Source organism: Carcharodon carcharias, chromosome 19 (genome assembly GCF_017639515.1).
Source record: "Carcharodon carcharias isolate sCarCar2 chromosome 19, sCarCar2.pri, whole genome shotgun sequence".
NCBI lineage: Eukaryota > Metazoa > Chordata > Chondrichthyes > Lamniformes > Lamnidae > Carcharodon > Carcharodon carcharias.
Genome location: NC_054485.1, coordinates 84122400 through 84144783, shown reverse-complemented (window position 1 = coordinate 84144783; position 22384 = coordinate 84122400). Strand labels below are relative to the sequence as shown.

General features: G+C 46.1%; 1 protein-coding gene across 3 annotated transcripts in view; it reads right to left on the bottom strand.

Moving 5' to 3' along the window:
• Positions 1–22384, bottom strand: part of hsd17b8 (hydroxysteroid (17-beta) dehydrogenase 8) — a 45839-nt gene that overhangs the window by 11846 nt on the left and 11609 nt on the right. Inside the window, exons 4-7 of one of the 3 annotated variants that reach the window (XM_041212794.1) lie at positions 19416–19511; positions 10072–10157; positions 2456–2540; positions 766–808 (exon numbers count right to left, since the gene is read on the bottom strand). In XM_041212794.1, the coding sequence (XP_041068728.1) occupies positions 766–808; positions 2456–2540; positions 10072–10157; positions 19416–19511 (310 nt within the window). The remainder of the gene's footprint in view (positions 1–765; positions 809–2455; positions 2541–10071; positions 10158–19415; positions 19512–22384) is intronic. The other 2 variants (XM_041212795.1, XM_041212796.1) reach the window with 2 other exon arrangements.

The following is a 22384-nucleotide window of genomic DNA, read 5'->3' as shown; positions in this document are numbered from 1 at the left end:
GCATTATCAAACAAACTCTGACACCGTGCCATGTACGGAGGTATTAGAAATAACAGGAAATGCTGGAAAAGCTCAGCAGGTCTGGCAACATCTGTGAAAAGAGAAACTAAGGTCACATTCCGAGCCCGATACGACTTTTCTTCGGAACTGAAGAGAGGTAGGACTGTGGAGGGTTTTACCGCTGCTGAAGCTGGAAATATTAGGACAGATGATGGTCACAGAGGTAGGTTTTAACGAACGCCAAGGAAGAGGAGAGAGAGCGAGGTAGGGAGCGTTAGGGAGGGAATTCCAGAGCTCAGGGCCCAGGTAGCTGAAGGCATGGCCACCAAAAGTGCAGCCATCAACCTCGGGGATACATGAGAGGGCAGAATCGGGGGAGCATCAGGGAGGGATCTCAGGAGGTTGGAGGATGTCATGGAGATGGGGAGAGATTTGAAAACAAAGAGTTCTCTACCCCAGAGGGTTGTGGATGCTCTGTCGTTGGATGCATTCAAGGCTGGGATTGACAGAGTTTTGGTCTCTTGGGAATTAAGGGATTATGGGGAGCAGGCGGAAAAATGGATTTGAAGCCCAAGATCAGCCGTGATCATACTGAATGGTGGAGCAGGCTCGAGGGGCCATGTGGTCTAGCCCTGCTCCTATTTCTCATGTTCTTATGAGACCATCTATCTCCGAGATACATAAGCAGCCCCCCGCTCCCCCCAGCTCTGTCAGAGGCTGTGCTGCACCACGACGTTCTCTACTAACCAAAGGAGCCTTACTCACCGGAAGGATCTCCTAGTCGTCCCAGGGGCACCAGCCGCAAAACCTGGAGGGTGGGGAGAGGGAAATCGGATTCCATCAAGAACACACAGCTAGTACATCCAGCTTACCCTCGGCCTCTTACTGCCTCCTAACTCCCGAAGCTGCTGCCTCACAGTTCGGATGGGCACTGGCCATCTCGTTCGCCAACCCTCAACCTTCTACACGTGCGAACCTCAGGACTGAGTGTCATGAGGCAGATTGGTCACTTAGTCAACTTCCTGGTGTACAATCAATTGTAGGAGATTCACGAATTAGCCAAGGTTGGCCCTGTCCGCTAGTTCGGTGTGACTACCTTACTGCTTTCATGTATTCCAAGTCGAGGGGGACATTAACGGGTGGGTGAAAATCTCAGTGAAGTGAACCCACCAACAAGCATCTGTTTTGAGGACACAGAAGTCGCTGCATTACCAGATACAGGGCATATAGACAGGTGCACTCCTGGTCCAGACAGAGCAAGGCCTCGCTCGGAAGTCCAGCTCCCTGTGAGAGTGTGTGTGGAACCGTATCCTGTGAGAGTGTGTGTGGAACCATATTCTGTGTGAGTGTGTGTGGAACTGTATCCTGTGCGAGTGTGTGTGGAACCGTATCCTGTGTGAGTGTGTGTGGAACCGTATTCTGTGAGAGTGTGTGTGGAACTGTATCCTGTGCAAGTGTATTTGGAACCATATCCTGTGCGAGTGTCTGTGGAACCATATCCTGTGTGTGTGTGTGTGTGTGTGTGTGGAACTGTATCCAGTGTGTGTGTGTGTATATATATGTGTGTGTGGAACCGTATCCTCTGTGTGTGTGTGTGTGTGTGTGTGTGCGTGTGTGGAACCGTATCCTGTGTGTGTGCGTGCGTGTGTGTGTGTGTGGGGAACCGTATCGTGTGTGTGTGTGTGTGTGGGGAACCGTATCCTGTGTGTGTGTGTGTGTGTGTGGGGAACCGTATCCTGTGTGTGTGTGTGTGTGTGTGTGTGGGGAACCGTGTCCTGTATGTGTGTGTGTGGGGAACCGTATCCTGTGTGTGTGTGTGTGTGTGTGTGTGTGTGGAACTGCATCCTGTGTGAATGTGTGTGTGGAACCATATCCTGTGTGTGTGTGGAACCGTATCCTGTGTATGTGTGGAACCGTATCCTGTGTGTGTGTGGAACCGTATCCTGTGTTAGTGTGTGTGGAACCGTATCCTGTGTTAGTGTGTGTGGAACCGTATCCTGTGTTAGTGTGTGTGGAACCGTATCCTGTGTTAGTGTGTGTGGAACTGCATCCTGTGTGAGTGTGTGTGTGGAACCGTATCCTGTATGTGTGTGTGGAACCATATCCTGTGTGAGTGTGTGTGTGTGTGTGTGAGTGTGTGTGGAACCGTATCCTGTGTGTGTGTGTGTGTGGGGAACCCTATCCTGTGTGTGTGCGTGTGTGTGTGTGGGGAACCGTATCCTGTGTGAGTGTGTGTGTGTGTGTGTGTGTGTGGGGAACCGTATCCCGTGTGAGTGTGTGTGGAACTGCATCCTGTGAGAACATGTGTGGAATTATGTCAAGTGCGACTAAGAACCCATTTGGAAGGAGAGGTGAAAACAAGGATACAAGAACACATGGCATATAAATCCTTAATCAAAATTCTGAATTCCAACACAGCCAGTTTCTTTCCTGTGATTTGACGCCACAACCTTACCGTGTCCAGCACTTTCTGAGGGACTTTCGCTGCCATTGGTGTATCAATGAATCCTGGGAGGACAGTGTTGCACCTGATTCCGAACCTGAAGCAACACAAGCAAAGTGATACACTCAGCGTGACACACGCTAAAACATGTGCAATAACATTCTATATAATACACATGGTGTTACACGCAGAGTAACACAACAAATAACTCAGATTCAGTAATAGCCAGTAAAAGTGCACACTGCTAACACACACACATATGTATAAAATACACACCATGTAAGATACACAGTAACACACACACACTGCAACATACAATATCTCACAGTATAATACCCAGTCAGTAACACACACACTGAACACACTATCACACAGTATAATACCCAGTCAGTAACACACACACGTAAACACACACACACAAACACACAACATTGTATAAAATCCAGTCAGTAATACATAGACACTGTAACACATAATATAATACCCAGTCAGTAACACACATTATCACAGTATAATACCCAGTCAGTAACACACACCTTGTAACACACAATATCACATAGTATAATACTCAATCAGTAACACACACTCACCCTGTAACACACAATATCACACAGTATAATACCCAGTCAGCAACACACATACATTATAACACACACTGTCACACAGTATAAAACCAGTCAATAACATACATACACACAATGCAACACACAATATCACACAGTATAATACCCAGTCAGTAACACACAGACACACACACACACACACACACACACACACACACACAGAGTAATACACAATATCAAACAGTATAATACCCAGTCAGGAACACACATGCACACATTGTAACACACAATATCACACAGTACAATACCCAGTTAGTAATACACCACACATTGCAACAACCATATCACACAGTATAATACCCAGTCACTAACACACACACACACACACACACACACACACACACACACAGTATCTTACAGTTTAATACCCAGTCAGTAACACAGACACTGCAACACACAATATCACAGTATAATACCCATGCACAAACACACACACACTGCAACACACAATATCACACAGTATAATACCCAGTCACCAACACACACACACTATAACACACACTGTCATACAGTATAAAACCCAGTCAGTAACATACACACACACAATGCAACACACAATATCACACAGTATAATACCCAGTCAGTAACACAAATGCACACACTGTAACACACAATATCACACAGTATAATAACCAGACAGAAACACACACACACCCCCACCCTGTAACACACAATATCTCACAGTATAATACCCAGTCAGTAACACAATATCACACAGTATAATAGTGAGTAAAACACACACACACACAATATCACACAGTATAATACCCAGACAGTAACACGCATGCACACACTGTAACACACAATATCTCACAGAATAATACCCAGTCAGTAACACACATGCACAAAATGCAACACACAATATCACACAGTATAATACCCAGTCAGTAACACAAATGCACACACTGTAACACACAATATCACACAGTATAATACCCAGTCAGTAACACAATATCACACAGTATAATACAGTCAGTAAAACACACACACACACATCACACAGTATAATACCCAGTCAGTAACACATATGCACACACTAACACACAATATAATACCCAATCAGTAAAACACACACACACATAATAGCGCACAGTATAATACGCAGTCTGTAACACATATGCACACACTGTAACACACAATATAATACCCAGTCAGGAAAACACACACACAATATCACACAGTATAATACCCAGTCACTAACTAACTAACACACACATACACACACACACAATATCACACACAATATCACACAGTATAATGCACAGTCAGTAACACATATGCACACACTGTAACACACAATATCTCAATATAATACCCAGTAACACACATGCATACACTGTAACACACAATATCATACAGTATAATACCCAATCAGTAAAACACACACACAATATCACACAGTATAATACCCAGTCAGTAACACACATGCACACACTGTAATACACAAAATCACACAGTATAATACCCAGTCAGTAACACACACACACACACATACACTGTAATACACAATATCATACAGTATATTACCCAATCAGGAAAACACACACACAATATCACACAGTATAATACTGAGTCAGGAACATACATGCACACATTGTAACACACAATATATCACACAGTATAATACCCAGTCAGTAACACACACACACACACACCACACACATAGACACACACAGTGTAACACAATATCAAACAGTATAATACCCAATTAGTAACAAACATACACACCCCATAAAACACAATAGAATACCCAGTCAGTAACATAAACACACACACAATAGGAGGTGAGTTACTCGTCGCAGGATTCATAGCTTCTGACTGGCTCGTATACCCACAGTTTTTATATGGCTAGTCCAGTTCAGTTTATGGTCAATGTTAACCCCCAGGTTGTTGATAGTCGGGGATTCAGTGATGGTAATGCCATTGAATATCAAGGGGCGATGGTTAGATTCTCATTGGAGACAGTCACTTGTCAGCCCAAGCCTGGATATTGTCCAGGTCTTGCTGCATTTGGACATGGACTGCTTCAGTATCTGAGGAGTCGCGGATGATGCTGAACATTGTGCAATCATCAGCGAACATCCCCAATTCTGACCTTATGATGGAAGGAAGGTCATTGATGAAGCAGCTGAAGATGGCTGGGCCAAGGACACTACCCTGAGGAACTCCTGCAGTGATGACCTGGAGCTGAGATGACTGACCTCCAACAACCACAACCATATTCCTTTGTGCTTGGTATGACTCCAACCAGTGGAGAGATTTCCCCCCTGATTCCCATTGACCCCAGTTTTGCTAGGACTCCTTAATGCCACACTCAGTCAAATGCAGCCTTAATGTCAAGGGCAGTCACTCTCACCTCACCTCGAGAGTTCAGCTCTTTTGTCCATTTTGAACCAAAGTTGTAATGAGGTCAGGAGCTGAGTGACTCTGGCCGAAGCCAAACTGGGCATTAGTGAGCAGATTATTGCTAAGCAAGTGCCACTCGATAGCACTGTCGATGACCTCTTCCATTATTTTATTGATGATCGAGAGTAGACTGATGGAGCGGTAATTGGCTGGGTTGGATTTGTGCTGCCTTTTGTGTACTGGACATACCTGGGTAATTTTCCACATAGCTGGGTAGATGCCAGTGTTGTAGCTGTACTGGAACAGCTTGGCTAGGGGCACAGCAGGTTCTGGAACATAAGTCTTCAATACTGTTGCTGGAATATTGTCAGAGCCTATAGCCTTTGCAGTATCCACTGCATTCAGCTGTTTCTTGATATTACATGGAGTGAATCGAATTGGCTGAAGACTGGCATCTGTGATACAGGGGTCCTCTGGAGGCCGAGATGGATCATCCCCCACTTGGCACTTCTGATTGAAGATTGTAGCAAAAGCTTCAGCCTTATCTTTTGCACTGATGTGCTGGGCTCCTCCATCATTGAGGAAGGGGATATTTGCGGAGCCTTCTCCTCCAGTGAGTTGTTTAACTGTCCATCACCATTCACGACTGGATGTGGCAGGACTGCAGAGCTTAGATCTGATCCATTGGTTGCGGGATCGCTTAGCTCTGTCTATCACTTACTGCTTATGCTGCTTGGCACGCAAGTAGTTATAGCTTCACCAGGTTGACATCTCATTTTTAAGTACAACTGGTGCTGCTCCTGGCATGCCCTCCTGCACTCTTTATTGAACCAGGGTTGACCCCCTGGCTTGATGGTAATGGTAGAGTGGGGGATATGCTGGGCCAGGAGGTTACAGATTGTGTTCTAGTACAGTTCTGCTGCTCCTGATGGCCCACAGCACCTCATGGATGCCCAGTCTTGAGTTGCCAGATCTGTTTGAAATCTATTCTATTTAACACAATGCTAGTGCCACACAACACAATGGAGGGTCACCTCAATGTGAAGGGGGGAGCTTCGTCTCCACAACGACTGTGCGGTGGTCACTCCTGCCGATACTGTCATGCACAGATGCTTCTGAGGCAGGCAGGTTGGTGCAAGTTGAGGACAAGTAAATTTTTTCCTCTTGTTGGTTCCCTCACACTTGCCACAGAAGTCCCCCACCCAGAGTACATTCTGCACCTTGCCACCCTCAGTGTTTCCTCCAAGTGGTGTGCAACATGGAAGAGCACTGATTCATCAGCTGAGGGAGGACGGTACATGGTAATCAGCAGGAGGTTTCCTGATGCCATGAGACGTCATGGGGTCTGGAGTCGAAGTTGAGGACTCCCAGGGCAACTTCCTCCCGACTGTATACCACTGTGCCGTCACCTCTGCTGGGTCTGTCCTGCCAGTGGGACAGGACATACCCAGGGATGGTGATGGTGGTCTCTGGAACATTATCTGTAAGGTATGATTCTGTGAGGATGACTATGTCAGGCTGATGCTTGACTAGTCTGTGAAGCAGCTCTTCCACTTTTGGCACTAGCCCCCAGATGTAAGTGAGGAGGACTTTACAGGGTCGAGAGGGCTGAGATTGCCTTTGTCGTTTCCGGTGCCTGGGTCGATGCCGGGTGGTCTGTCCAGTTTCATTCCTTTTTTGTGACTTTGTAGCGGTTTGTCACAACTGAGTGTCTTGCTCGGCCATTTCAGAGGGCATTTAAGAGTCAACCACATTGCTGTGGGTCTGGAGTCATGTGTAGGCCAAACTGGGTAAGGACAACAGATTTCCTTCCCTAAAGGACATTAATGAACCAGATGGGTTTTTACAACAATTGACAATGGTTTCATGGTCAGCATCAGACTTTAATTCCAGATATTTATTGGATTCAAATTTCACCATCTGCCGTGGTGGGATTTGAACCTGAGTCCCCGGAGCATTACCCTGGGTCTCTGGATTACCAATCCAGTGACAATAACACAACAACATCGCTTCAGAAGTCCACACCCCGTGAATGAATTTTTAAAAACACACAATATCACACAGTGTGATACCCAGTCAGTAACACACAGACACGCACACACACTATAACATACAATATCACACAGTATAATACCCAGTCAGTAACACATAGACACGCACACACTATAACATACAAGATCACACAGTATAATACCCAGTCAGTAACACACATACATGCACGCGCACAATGTAACACACATCACACAGTATAATACCCAGTCAGTAACACGCACGCACACACACACACACACACACACAGTAACATAAAATATCATGCAGTATAATACCCAATCAATAACACATGCACACGCCTGACACACAATATCACACAGTATAAATCCCAGTCAGTAACACACATACATGCACAGGCACACACACTGTAACACACAATATCACACAGTGTAATACCCAGTCAGTAACACACACACACAGTAACATACAATATCACACAGTATAATACCCAGTCAGTAACACACACACAGTAACACACAGTATAATACCCAGTCAGTAACACACACGCACAGTAACACACAATATCACACAGTATAATACCCAGTCAGTAACACACACGCACAGTAACACACAATATCACACAGTATAATACCCAGTCAGTAACACACACGCACACACTGTAACACACAATATCACACGGTATAAATCCCAGTCAGTAACACACACACAGTAACACACAATATCACACAGTATAATACCCAGTCAGTAACACACACGCACAGTAACACACAATATCACACAGTATAATACCCAGTCAGTAACACACACGCACAGTAACACACAATATCACACAGTATAATACCCAGTCAGTAACACACACGCACACACTGTAACACACAAGATCACACGGTATAAATCCCAGTCAGTAACACACACACAGTAACACACAATATCACACAGTATAATACCCAGTCAGTAACACACAGACACGCACACGCTGTAACACACAATATCACACGGTATAAATCCCAGTCAGTAACACACACACAGTAACACACAATAATACACAGTATAATACCCAGTCAGTAACACACACGCACAGTAACACACAATATCACACAGTATAATACCCAGTCAGTAACACACACGCACACACTGTAACACACAATATCACACAGTATAAATCCCAGTCAGTAACACACACGCACAGTAACACACAATATCACACAGTATAATACCCAGTCAGTAACACACACGCACAGTAACACACAATATCACACAGTATAATACCCAGTCAGTAACACACACGCACACACTGTAACACACAATATCACACAGTATAAATCCCAGTCAGTAACACACACGCACAGTAACACACAATATCACACAGTATAATACCCAGTCAGTAACACACACGCACAGTAACACACAATATCACACAGTATAATACCCAGTCAGTAACACACACGCACACACTGTGACACACAATATCACACAGTATAAATCCCAGTCAGTAACACACACGCACAGTAACACACAATATCACACAGCATAATACCCAGTCAGTAACACACACGCACAGTAACACACAATATCACACAGTATAATACCCAGTCAGTAACACACACGCACACACTGTAACACACAATATCACACGGTATAAATCCCAGTCAGTAACACACACACAGTAACACACAATATCACACAGTATAATACCCAGTCAGTAACACACACGCACAGTAACACACAATATCACACAGTATAATACCCAGTCAGTAACACACACGCACACACTGTAACACACAATATCACACGGTATAAATCCCAGTCAGTAACACACACACAGTAACACACAATATCACACAGTATAATACCCAGTCAGTAACACACACGCACAGTAACACACAATATCACACAGTATAATACCCAGTCAGTAACACACACGCACAGTAACACACAATATCACACAGTATAATACCCAGTCAGTAACACACACGCACACACTGTAACACACAAGATCACACGGTATAAATCCCAGTCAGTAACACACACACAGTAACACACAATATCACACAGTATACTACCCAGTCAGTAACACACAGACACGCACACGCTGTAACACACAATATCACACGGTATAAATCCCAGTCAGTAACACACACACAGTAACACACAATAATACACAGTATAATACCCAGTCAGTAACACACACACAGTAACACACAATATCACACAGTATAATGCCCAATCAGTAACACACATACATGCACAACACTGTAACACACAATATCACACAGTATAATACCCAGTCAGTAACACATACACACGCACATGCACTGTAACACACATTATCTCATAGTATAATACCCAGTCAGTAACACACACACACATGTATTGTAACACACAATATCTCATAGTATTACACCCAGTCAGTAACACACATATATGCACACGCATACACTTTGTAACACACAATATCACACAGTATAATACCCAATCAGTAATACACACACACTGTAACAGACAATAGCACACAGTATAAATCCCAGTCAGTAACACACATACACGCACACACACTGTAACACACAATATCATGCAGTGTAATACCCAATCAGTAACACACATACACACACAGGCACGCATGCTGTAAGACACAATATTAAGTACCTGGCCAGTTCTTTTGCACTGGTCTTCGTCAGGGCCACCACTCCAGCTTTCGATGCTGTGTAATTTGTCTGTCCCATATTTCCCACCTTAAACAATATCCCAAAGGCAGAGTAAATCTCCTCGCACAGACACAGAGCAAAGCCCCCAAAGGCAGAGTAAATCTCCTCACACAGACACAGAGCAAAGCCCCCAAAGGCAGAGTAAATCTCCTCACACAGACACAGAGCAGACCCCCCAAAGGCAGAGTAAATCTCCTCACACAGACACAGAGCAGACCCCACAAAGGCAGATTAAATCTCCTCACACAGACACAGAGCAAAGCCCCCAAAGGCAGAGTAAATCTCCTCACACAGACACAGAGCAGACGCCCCAAAGACAGATTAAATCTCCTCACACAGACACAGAGCAAAGCCCCCAAAGGCAGAGTAAATCCCCTCAGAGATACAGAGCAGACCCCACAAAGGCAGAGTAAATCTCCTCACACAGACACATAGCAAAGCCCCCAAAGGCAGAGTAAATCTCCTCACACAGACACAGAGCAGACCCCCCAAAGACAGATTAAATCTCCTCACACAGACACAGAGCAAAGCCCCCAAAGGCAGAGTAAATCTCCTCAGAGACACAGAGCAGACCCCCCAAAGACAGAGTTAATCTCCTCAGAGATACAGAGCAGACCCCCCAAAGGCAGTAAATCTCCTCAGAGACACAGAGCAGACCCCCCAAAGACAGAGTAAATCTCCTCAGAGATACAGAGCAGACCCCCCAAAGGCAGAGTAAATCTCTTCAGAGACACAGAGCAGGCCCCAAAGGCAGAGTAAATCTCCTCACAGACACAGAGCAGTCCCCACAAAGGAAGAGTGACTCTCCCCAGAGACACAGAGCAAAGCCCCCAAAGGCAGAGTAAATCTCCTCAGAGACACAGAGCAGACCCCCCAAAGGCAGAGTAAATCTCCTCACACAGACACAGAGCAAAGCCCCCAAAGGCAGAGTAAATCTCCTCAGAGACACAGAGCAGACCCCCCAAAGGCAGAGTAAATCTCCTCACACAGACACAGAGCAAAGCCCCCAAAGGCAGAGTAAATCTCCTCAGAGACACAGAGCTGACCCCCCAAAGGCAGAGTAAATCTCCTCAGATACACAGAGCAGTCTGGCCCCCACCCCTGCCTGCCACCCCAAAAGTAGCCTGACCATCTATCCACCTTTTATCCCCACAGCAGGACCTCTGTCAGACTCAATCCCAGCAGGGGCTGGGTGAAGCCCTCTTTCCCCTACCCACCTCTGGCGCCCCCACCGCACCCCCCCCCCCCCCCACCCCGTATTAAACCCACAGCTCACTGGCTGGGGGCACATTTGTTGCCCATGAACTCACTTGACTTTCCAAGCAGACAGTGAAATGTCTGCACACATGGCTGGGATGTTTATTGGGTCAGATGCTACTTTTTCACCCCTGGAGCTTCAGTGAACTGAGACCACTGAGATAAATTACATTGTAGTGTACTCCAGAGACACAGGCCATTCAGCCCATCTCTCGTGTACGCTGGAAATCAAACCAGAAATGCTGGAAATACTCAACGGTCTGGCAGCATCGGTGGCAAAGGAGACAGAGTTAACATTTCAGGTCAAAGACCTTTCATCAGAACTGAGGAAGGGTAGAATTGTTTAGAAGAAGTGAAACTGGGAAGTGGGTGGAGGAAGAACAAAAGAGTAGGTGTGTCATAGGGTAGACAGAGGGAGAGATAAGATTTCCTGGTACATTAGGCAAAGATAGTGGCAATTGTTCTGGTAAAGAAACTAAAGGTTTGTCCAGAGTGGGTGTGAATAGCAGAATAATGAACTGCTGGTTCCAAAAATTAAAATATCAGGAAAAAGATTAAGACTTGCACATACAAAAAAATCCAAATGCAAAATGGGGGTGCACAGGAAAACAGGGTCCACTCTCTGAAATCGTTAAACTCAAATGTTAAGCTCGCGGCTGCAAACTGTCCGACTGGAAGATGAATTGCTGCACCTCAAGCTTATGTTGAGCTTCACAGGAACGTTGCAGCAGACCGAGGACAGAGAGGTCAGTGTGAGGGCAAAGTGGGGAATTAAAATGGCGGCCACTGGGAGCTCAGGGTCACGCTTGCGGACCGAACGGAGGCGTTCCACAAAACGGTCACCCAGTCTGCGTTTAGTCTCCCCAGTTTAGGGGAGACCGCGTTTTGTGCAGTGAATACAGTAGGCTAGATTGAACCAAGTGCAACTGCAGTGCTGCTTCACCTGGAAGGAGTGTTTGGGGCCCTTGGACAGTGAGGAGAGAGGAGGTAAAAGGGGCAGGTGTTGCACCTCCTGCATTTGCATGGGTAGGCCCCGTGGGAAGGGGACGGGTGCTGGGGGGGTGACTGAGGAGTGGACCAGGGTGTCGCGGAGGGAACGGTCCCTTCAGAATGCTGACAGGAGAGGGGAAGGTGTGTTTGGCAAGGGCATCACGCTGGAGCCGGCAGGAATGGAAGAGGGTGATCCGTTGAATGCGGAGGCTTACGGGGGTTGGGAGGTGGTGAGGTCAAGGGGAACCCTGTCACAATTCCAGGCGAGAGGGGAATGTGTGAGAGCAGAAGTGTGGGAAATGGGTCAGACATGGTGAGGGCCCTGTCAACCACAGTGGAGGGTGGGGGGTGCTGCTCTGTGGGAAGTGGTGGTTAGGGTACCCTCCAGTGACGTTAAAAAAGGACGTCTCAGAAGGGCTGACGTGGGAGGTTTTATCATCAGAACAGATGCCATGGAGACGAAAGGACTAGGAGAATGGAATGGAGTCCTTACAGAAAGCAGAGTGTGAGGAAAGTAGCTGCGGGAGTCAGACCCACTAGGAGCCCGATAACAAATATTAAGTGACAGCCTGTTCCAGAAACAGAGACAGAGAAGTCGAGGAAGGGAAGAGTCAGGGATGAGCAGGTGAAGGTGAGAGAGGGGTGGAAATTGGGAGCAAAGTTGACGACGTATTTTCCAGTTCGGGGCGAAAGCAGGAAACAAACAGCGCCAGGAGGGTGCTATATAAATGCATAAACATCTTTTCATTCAGTCAACTGCTTAATGCTGTTTGTACTAGTCTAGGCCTGTTTGACTCCAGTCCAGGGCTTCCCCAATGGTGAGTCGCGAGTGGGGAGTGGGGAGACGGGTTTTTGGGGTGGCGAGCTCCGAGGCAGCAATGGCCTTTGTTAAGCTCGGGCTGATTTCATACAGTACGAGGGCCCTTTAAATCCTCGCGTCTTTTTTGTGTTGGCGCCTCACGGCCCAATCGACTGCTCTCCGAGGCCCAATTGCTGCTGCTGCTGCTTCAAAAACAAAGCCTGTGAATAGGTAGGTGTTAGTTTTTGTTTGGGGAATCCCTGCCTTTTCATCAACTCCGGCTTCCCCACTACCCCAGTCTAGAAATAAATCTCTCCCCCACGCCCCCTCCCCACCCCCCACCCCCGGCCAGGGTTACCAACCCTCCAGGATCGGCCCTGGAGTCTCCAGGTGTTGTAGATCAATCTCCAGGACACTGCCTTGTGCGACCCTGGAGAAAAATCATCAGGACAATAAAAACATATTTTTTGTCACTTTCTTCGAACCTTTCCCTTTACCAGATGTAAAAATGTTGAAAATGGGGGAGAAAAACAAAGGCTGTTCAGTCTGACAGTCAGGCACCATCCAATTGGGTCATGAGCCTTTTCGCTTTCCAATTGGCATCGGCAGGCAGTGCGTCAAGAGAATGGATGTGTTGGCCGATTAGTAGCTGGAGCGGGGGCAAGTCGTGTGATGAAATCTACAGGAATACATTTAATCTCAGTTGGCAACCCTACAACACCGCCCCCCCCCGCCCCCCCCCCCCCCCCCAACTCAACAACTGAAGCAACCCCCCCACCCCCGACCTGCTCCATGCCCCCTCAACCAATCTCACACACCCCCAAATTTTCACTCTGGGGCCACACAAAGTCTGAAGCCATAAAACGGGGTCACAAAGGGGGGAAAAATGTTTGGGAAGCACTGATCTAGTCTAGTTAGCTGTTTACTAATCTAAAATCTAATGAAGATTGTGTGGACCTTTGACTGATCAAGTAATGTGTCAAACTGACGTTTCAGGAGCCAGTTAAAACCTCACCTAATCTGCTGTTTCTTTTTTTATTATTCATTCACGGGACGTGGGCGTCGCTGGCTAGGGCCAGAATTTATTGCCCATCCTTAATTGCTCTTGAGAAGGTGGTGGTGAGCTGCCTACTTGAACCACTGCAGTCCCTGTGGTATAGATACACCCACAGTGCTGTTAGGGAGGGAGTTCCAGGATTTTGCCCCAGTGACAGTGAAGGAACGGCCAATATATTTCCAAGTCGGGATGGTGAGTGACTGGGAGGGGAACTTCCCATCTATCTGCTGCCCTTTTAATTCTAGATGGTAGTGATCGTGGGTTTGGAAGGTGCTGCCTAAGGAGCCTTCTGCTTGGTAATCTACAATGAAAGAAGCTCTCAAGCCAGTATCTCGTGGGTCCAAGGCCAACAGCACAAACCTATCTCAATGTATCAGAATGTTGGCAATCTCACTTTGCTGCTGCTGCTCCTGCCAGGAGATCGGCAGTCAAGGTCTGTCACCCTCATCTGTCTCACACCGTCCTCACACATCCACTGTAGCTTGTCTGTGACTGCTCTGTGACGTCCATCACATGACTACGCCTAGGTCAACCCCCCTCTTTCTGCTGCCCTCCCCTTTGCCCTCTAGGAGGGATCTCTGTCGCTTTGCAGCTCCGCAGAAATGGCTGAAATACAGGAATTTTCTTTCCTGGATATCACTTTTTAAGAGTTATTTTTGTTCTGGCAATTTCAAGAGCCTCTTCATCGGTTGAGATATACAAAATTGTGAGAGGCCAGGATGGAGTGGATGGGAAGGGCCTATTTATGCAATTTCAAGAGCCTCTCCATTTATCTTATGGTCTGTGTATGGAATTTTAAGCCTACGTTTTCAGCATCCACATTTCAAAGGCCTCTATTTTCTTCCACAGATCTTTATTTATTTATCATCCAGGTTTCTGAGGCATACACAACATTGGAATGTAGCATCTTATGAGTCGTTTTTCCTTGTTACATACTTGAATTTTCTTGATGTTAACACTGTTGTATGTTGCTGGCTAAGGAACGAATGCAGTAACATAGATATGTCTGAACAGCAACTGGTTTACTGGAGGAACGTAACTCTTTGTAGATATGCAAGACTAGAGGTATTACTCAGTCTAAGCCATGAGCTTTCATCTTCTCGGCTCCTAGTCATGTGTGTCTTACATCATCACGTGGGCGGTACCGTTTCTCCAGTTCCACATATTAACCCTTTAAGCCCTGAACACCCTGATACTACATCTCCCCCTAAGTCTTTGTCTAAGTATATTAAACATTTATATTTCCATAACCCTTTCAGTCCTGGATGCCCTATTTTTGAAAAAATTCCTTTTTAATTCATTCACAGAATTTGGGCTTCGCTGGCTGGGCCAGCATTTATTGCCCATCCTTAGTTGCCCTTGAGAAAATGGTAGTGAGCTGCCTTCTTGAACCACTGCAGTCCCTGCGGTGTAGGTACATCTACAGTGCTGTTAGGGAGGGAGTTCCAGGATTTTGACCCAGTGACAGTGAAGGAACGGCGATATATTTCCAAGTCAGGATGGTGGTGTTCCCATGTGTCTGCTGCCCTTGCCCTTCTAGCTGGTAGCAGTTGTGGGTTTGGAAGGGCCTTGGTGAATTCCTGCAGTGCAGAAGGCAGCAGTGCGTCTTGTAGATGGTACACACTGCTGCTACTGTGCATCGGTGGTGGAGGGAGTGAATGTTTGTGGATGGGGTGCCAATCAAGTGGGCTGCTTTGCCCTGGACAATGTCCAGCTTCTTCAGTATTGTGGGAGCTGCACTCATCCAGGCAAGTGGGGAGTATTCCATCACACTCCTGACTTGTGCGTTGTAGATGGTGGACAGGCTTTGTGGAGTCAGGAGATGAGTTACTCATTGCACGATTCCTAGCCTCTGACCTGCTCTTGTAGCCACAGTATTTATATGGCTCGTTCACTTCAGTTTCTGGTCAATGGTAACCCCCAGGATGTTGATAATGGGGGATTCAGTGATGGTAATGCCATTAAACATTAAGGGGGCCTGGTTAGATTCTCTCTTGTTGGAGATGGTCATTGCCTGACACTTGTGTGGTGTGAATGTTACTTGCCACTTGTCAGTCAAGCCTGGATATTGTCCAGGTCTTGCTGCATTTGGACATGGACTGCTTCAGTATCTGAGGAGTTGTGAATGGCGCTGAACGTTGTGCAATCATCATTGAGCGAACATCCCCGCTTCTGACCTTATGATGGAAGGAAGGTCATTGATGAAGCAGCTGAAGATGGTTGGGCCGAGGACACTACCCTGCAGTGCGGTCCTACAGCTAAGATGACTAACCTCCAACAACCACAACCACAACCATATTCCTTTGTGCTAGGTATGATTCCAACCAGTGGAGAGTTTTCCCCTGATTCCCATTGACTTCAATTTTGCTAGGGCTCCTTGATGCCACACTGGGTCAAATGCGGCCTTGATGTCAAGGGCAGTCACTTTCACCTCACCTCGGGAGTTCAGCTCTTCTGTCCATGTTTGAACCAAAGCTGTAAAGAGGTCAGGAGCTGAATGGCCCCGGCAGAACCCAACTGGGCATCAGTGAGCAGGTTATTGCTAAGCAACAGCCACTTGATAGCACTGTTGATGACCCCTTCCATTACTTTACTGGTGGTTGAGAGTAGACTGATGGAGCGGTAATTGGCCACGTTGGATTTGTTCTGTTTTTTGTACTAATACATCTCTCTTTTGTCCTGTTTTTCCTAATACTACATCTTCCCCAAGTCTTTGTCCAAATATATTCTACATTTATATTTACATAATCCTTTCAGCCCTGAACACCCTGATACTACATCTCCCCTCAAATCTTTGTCTAAATATATTTTACACTTATATTTGCATAACTCTTTCAGCCCTGAACACCACAATGCTACAAGCATATCTTCCATCTTCATGAAATTACTTCTGGCTACCTCTATCCTTGTTCTAGTTTCCGCATCAAATCTACCACCTTCTGTTATCATTTTTCTTAAGACGACAAAGTTATTAACTTGTTCCAGTGTGACACCATCCACATATTCTCACGTAATCCTTTTGGCTACCATCTCACTCAGGTGCTTAGGGGGAAAAAACACATTTGTGCTAGGGTCAAGAGGCTAAGTGGCCTACTCCTACTCCCAACTGGTATGTTCCTCTGCTAGAGGAAGACTCTTCTTAGACTGGGGTTCCAGGCTCATTTTTGGGGCAGTGTCGGGAGAGTTTTATCATCTATATCCCTTTTCCAAATGGAAAACATTCCATTTCCCAGCACCCCATCACCTCGCTTTTATAAGCACAAAAATAAAATCAATGGGGTACTAAGGATGTCATTCAGCTCTTCAAGCCTGTTCCATCATCCAACTAGATCATGTAGTTTTGGTTTCCTTATTTGAGGAAGGATGTTCTTGCTATAGAGGGAATGCAGTGAAGGTTTACCCGACTGATTCCTGGGATGGCGGGACTGACATATGAAGAGAAATTGAGTCGGTTAGGATTATATTCGCTGGAGTTCAGAAAAATGAGGGGGGATCTCATAGAAACTATAAAATTCTAACAGGACTAGACAGGGTAGGTGCAGGAAGGATGTTCCTGAAGGTGGGGGAATCCAAAACCAGGGGTCACAGTCTGCAGATACGGGATAGACCATTTAGGTCTGAGATGAGGAGAAATTTCTTCACCCAGAGAATGGTGAGCCTGTGAAATTCGCTACCACAGAAAGTAGTTGAGGCCAAAACGTTGTATGTTTTCAAGAAGGAGTTAGATATAGATCTTGGGGTGAAAGGGATCAAATGGTATGGGGAGAAATCAGGAGCAGGCTATTGAGTCAGATGATCAGCCATGATCATAATGAATGACAGAACAGGCTTGAAGGGCCGAATGGCCTACTCCTGCTCCTAGTTTCTATGACCCAATCTGTATCTCAACTCCGTTAACCCACCTTGGTTCCAGATCTCCCTTTACTGAACTAAACTCGATCGGTTTCACTCTTGAAAGCTCCAGCCACACCTCCAAGTCTCAACAGTTTTTGCTGGGGGGTGGGGGGTGGGGGTGGATGGTGGGTGGAATTCCAGATTTCCCTGACCCTTTTATGTGACGAAGTGCTTCCTGACATCACCCCCGAATGGCCTAGCTCTTACACCTCTGAGTCCTGAAACTTCTTACTGGAGGAGAGAGTTTCTCTCTTTCTTCCCTAACAATCCCTTTACTCATCATAAACATCTCCAAGGAATACAAGCCTATTCTAGTCAATCTATCTTCATAATTTAAATCCTGGTATTACTCTGCCCAATGTGCACTGCACGCCCTCCAAAACCAATCTATCCTTCCTGAGGTGCAGCGCCCAGAACTGAACACAGTGACTCCAGGCGGGGTCTAACCAGAGCTATCTATAAACTGGAACGTAGCCTCCCCCCACTTTGTATTCCAGGCTCCTAATCATCAAAATGTGCCTGCCAACACTCATGGTCCACGTTCGCACACAAAGACCAACATACTGGAGGGAGAACATCACCCAGAACAAAACCCCCCACAAGGAACTTCCAGGGGAGATAGGGTAGAAAGTGCCCGCTGGGGAGAGGGAATATAAACACACAACAGAAGCATCCCACCCATTTAGTTATTCACTCAAGAGATGTGAGCATCGCTGGCAAGGCCAGCATTTGCTGCTCATCCCTAAGTGCAGCTGAGAAGATGGTGGTGAGCTGCCATCTTGAGTCGCTGCAATCTATGTGGTGTAGGTACACTCACAGTGCTTTAAGGGAAGGCCTTCCAGGATTTTGGCCCAGTGACAATGAAGGAACGGTGATATTGTGCTAATGCTACGTTAATTGTATTATTAAGATACAGAGGTGAAGGGCATTGTTTCTAATTAATTGCCTAAAGTACTTATAAAGAGAGGCTGGGTAATAGGTCAGAAGCAGACATATGTAATGCTGCAGTCTGTAAATAAACCTATTATCAATAAAAGAATTAGTATCTAGTTTCATGCTTCACCAACTGGCTTGGGATTGAGTTAACATGTAGGTAAGTCAGGATAGTGTGTGGCTTGGAAGGGAACTTGGATGTAGAAGTGTTCCCACGCACTTGCTACCTCCCCCCGTCCTTCTAGGTTGCAGAGGTCCAAATTTGGAAGATGCTGTCAAAGAAGCAAACTAAACAGCTGAAGAGAGAATAAAGATGCCAGCCCCAGTGCTTTCCCATCATGCAGTCTGCCCTTACCTTACCCACAATGCTCCCCACATTAATGATGGAGCCCTTCTTAGCACCGCTGGCAACCATCGCCTTGGCAATCGCCTGAGTCACCAGGAACGTACCCTGCAGAGATACAATTCCAGAGTCAAGGGCCAGCAAGAGCAGGTACAGAAAGGAAAGGAACAGGATTAAAAGAGGAAAATATAAATGTAAAGAAATAGGAGCAGGAGTCGGCCTCATGGCCTCTCAAGCCCACTTTGCCATTCAATATGATCGTGGCAAGAATGTTGCCAGGGTTATAAAAGTGTAGCTACGAGGAGAGATTGGATAGGTTGGGGTTATTTTCCTTAGAACAAAGAAGGCTGAGAGGTGATTTGATTGAGGTGTACAAAATTATGAGGGGAATAGATAGAGTGTGACAGGATAAAATTGTTTCCCTTGATGGAGAATTCTAGAACCCCGGGGGGCATGGATTCAAAATAAGTGGCAGAAGGTGTAGGGGGGACATGAGGAAGAACTTTTTTATGCAGAGGGTAGTGGGTGTCTGGAATTCGCTGCCCAAGTTGGTGGTAGAGGCAGAAACTCTAAACTCTTTTAAAAAGTACCTGGATCTGCACCTTAAGTGCTGTAAGCTGCAGGGCTATGGGCAGGAAGGTGGGATTAGAAAGGGCACCTGGGTGTCCTCAGGCTGGCATGGACAAGATGGGTCGAATGGCCTCCTTCTGCGCGGTAATTTTTCTATGGCTGATTCTCGGCCTCAACTCTACTTTCCCGCCTGACCATCAAATCCCTTAATTTCCTTAGATTCCAAGAATCTCTCGGTCCCCATCTTGGATATGCACAACAACTGGGCATCCGTGGCTCTCTGGGGTACAGAATTCCAAAGATTCACAATCCTCTGAGTGAAGATATCCCTCATGATGGTGCTGTCCCCTTATCCTGAGACAATGTCCCTGAACCCAAGACTCTCCAGCCAGGGGAAAGAGCCTCTCAGTATCTAGTCTGCCAACCACACCTGGAATCTGATACATTTCGGTGAGACCGTCTCGCTAAACTTCATGGAGCATGGACATTTTCTACTTGAGCTCCCCTTAAGGCGAGAATGTCCTTCCTTGGGAACGGAGGACAAACCTGTGCAAAGTACCCCGGGCATGCTTTCAAACACCTCCTGGCTCATTCAGCAGCCGAGGAGAGGAATGGATCAGTTAAGGCTTCAGGAAACAGATCATAAAGCAGCGGTTAACTGCTTCCAACATCATCCACCCTGCTCGGTCCTTTCAGCAGTCGGAATTACTCAGACAGCCTTTCAAAGGAAAGAAGGTCTGGCCACGGGATGTTTTCTGCCTCAGCTCATCGGCTGCTGAAGCCCTCATCCATGCCTTCGCTACCTCTAGACTTGACCATCCTAACCCACTCTTGGCCGATCTCCCACATTCCACCCTCGGTAAAATTGAGGTCATCCAAAACTCTGCTGCCCTGTGCCTTAACTCACATCAAGTCCCATTCACCCATCACCCGCTGTGCTCATTGACCTACAGCAACCCCTGGTCAAGTAATGTCTCGATTTTAAAATTCTCAACCTTCTTTTCAAATTCTTCCACGGCCTCACTCCTTCCTCATCTCCCTAATCTCCTCCAATCCCTCCGAGATCTCCACACTTCTCTAATTCTGACCTCTTGAATATCCTCGATTTTAATCGCTCCGCCATTGGAGTCCGTACCTTAGCTGCCCGGGCTCTAAATTCTGAAATTCCCTCCCTAAACCTCTTCATTCTCTACCACTCTTTCCTCCTTTAAGATGCTCCTTAAAATTTACCTCTTTGACGAAGCTTTTGGTCACATGCCCTATTATCTTTGTGTATAGCTCAGTGTCCATTTGGATTTTGAAATGCAACAGTCCTACTTTCCTATCTGGCTTGCTGTAGTCATGTGACCTCTGCCATGCGGGAATCCCTGCAGGAAGCCATCTTATAGTTCAGTTCAATAAAGACACCAGACTAGAAAGACTTGTAATCTTTGAGCTCATAACAGTGTCAGACTGTGCTTTATAAAGTTCCTTTGAAGCACCCTGGGATGTTCATTCTGTTAAAGCCGCTATAAAAAGATAAGTTGTTGTTGTTAGATCAGGTGGGATTTTCTCCAGCAACATCGTGCTGGGGTCTCAACATTTTATTATTTATATCAACGACCTAGATGAGGGGAGTGAAGACATGGTAGCTAAATTTGCCGATGACACAAAAATAGGTTGGAAAGTATGTTGTGAAGAAGACAAAAGGAGGTTGCAGACGAATATAGATATGTTAAGTGAACAGGCAAAAAATCTGAAAATTAGAGTGTAATGTGGGAAAATGTAAAGTTGTTCACTTTGGCAGGAAAAATAAAAAAGCAGAGTATTACTTAAATGGAGAACGGCTGCAGAATTCTGAGGTGCAGAGGGATCTAGGTGTTCAAGTGCATGATTAATTACTAACTAACAAAAAGTTAGCATGCAGGTACAGCGTGTAATTAAGAAGGCTAATGGAATGCTATCCTTTATTAAGAGAGGAATTGAACATAAAAGTAAGGATGTTATGTTTCAGTTATACAGGGCATTGGTGAGACCGCACCTCAAATACTGTGTGCAGTTTTGGTCTCCTTATTTGAGGAAGGATGTAAATGCACTGGAGGCGGTTCAGAGGAGGTTTACTAAATTGATACCTGGAATGAGTGGGTTGTCTTATGAGGAAAGGTTGGAGAGACTGGGCTTGTTTCCACTGGAGTTTAGAAGAGTGAGGGGTGATTTGATTGAAGTGTACAAGGTCCTGAACAGTCTCGTCAAAGTGGATGTGGGAAGGATGCTTCCTCTTGTGGGTTAGTTCAGAACTAGGGGGCACTGTTTTAAAATTAGGGGGCACCCCCTTAAGGCAGAGATGAGGAATTTTTTTTCTCTCAGAGGGTTGTGTGACTTTGGAACTCTCTGCCTCAGGAGGTGTTGGAGATGGGGGGGGTCATTGAATA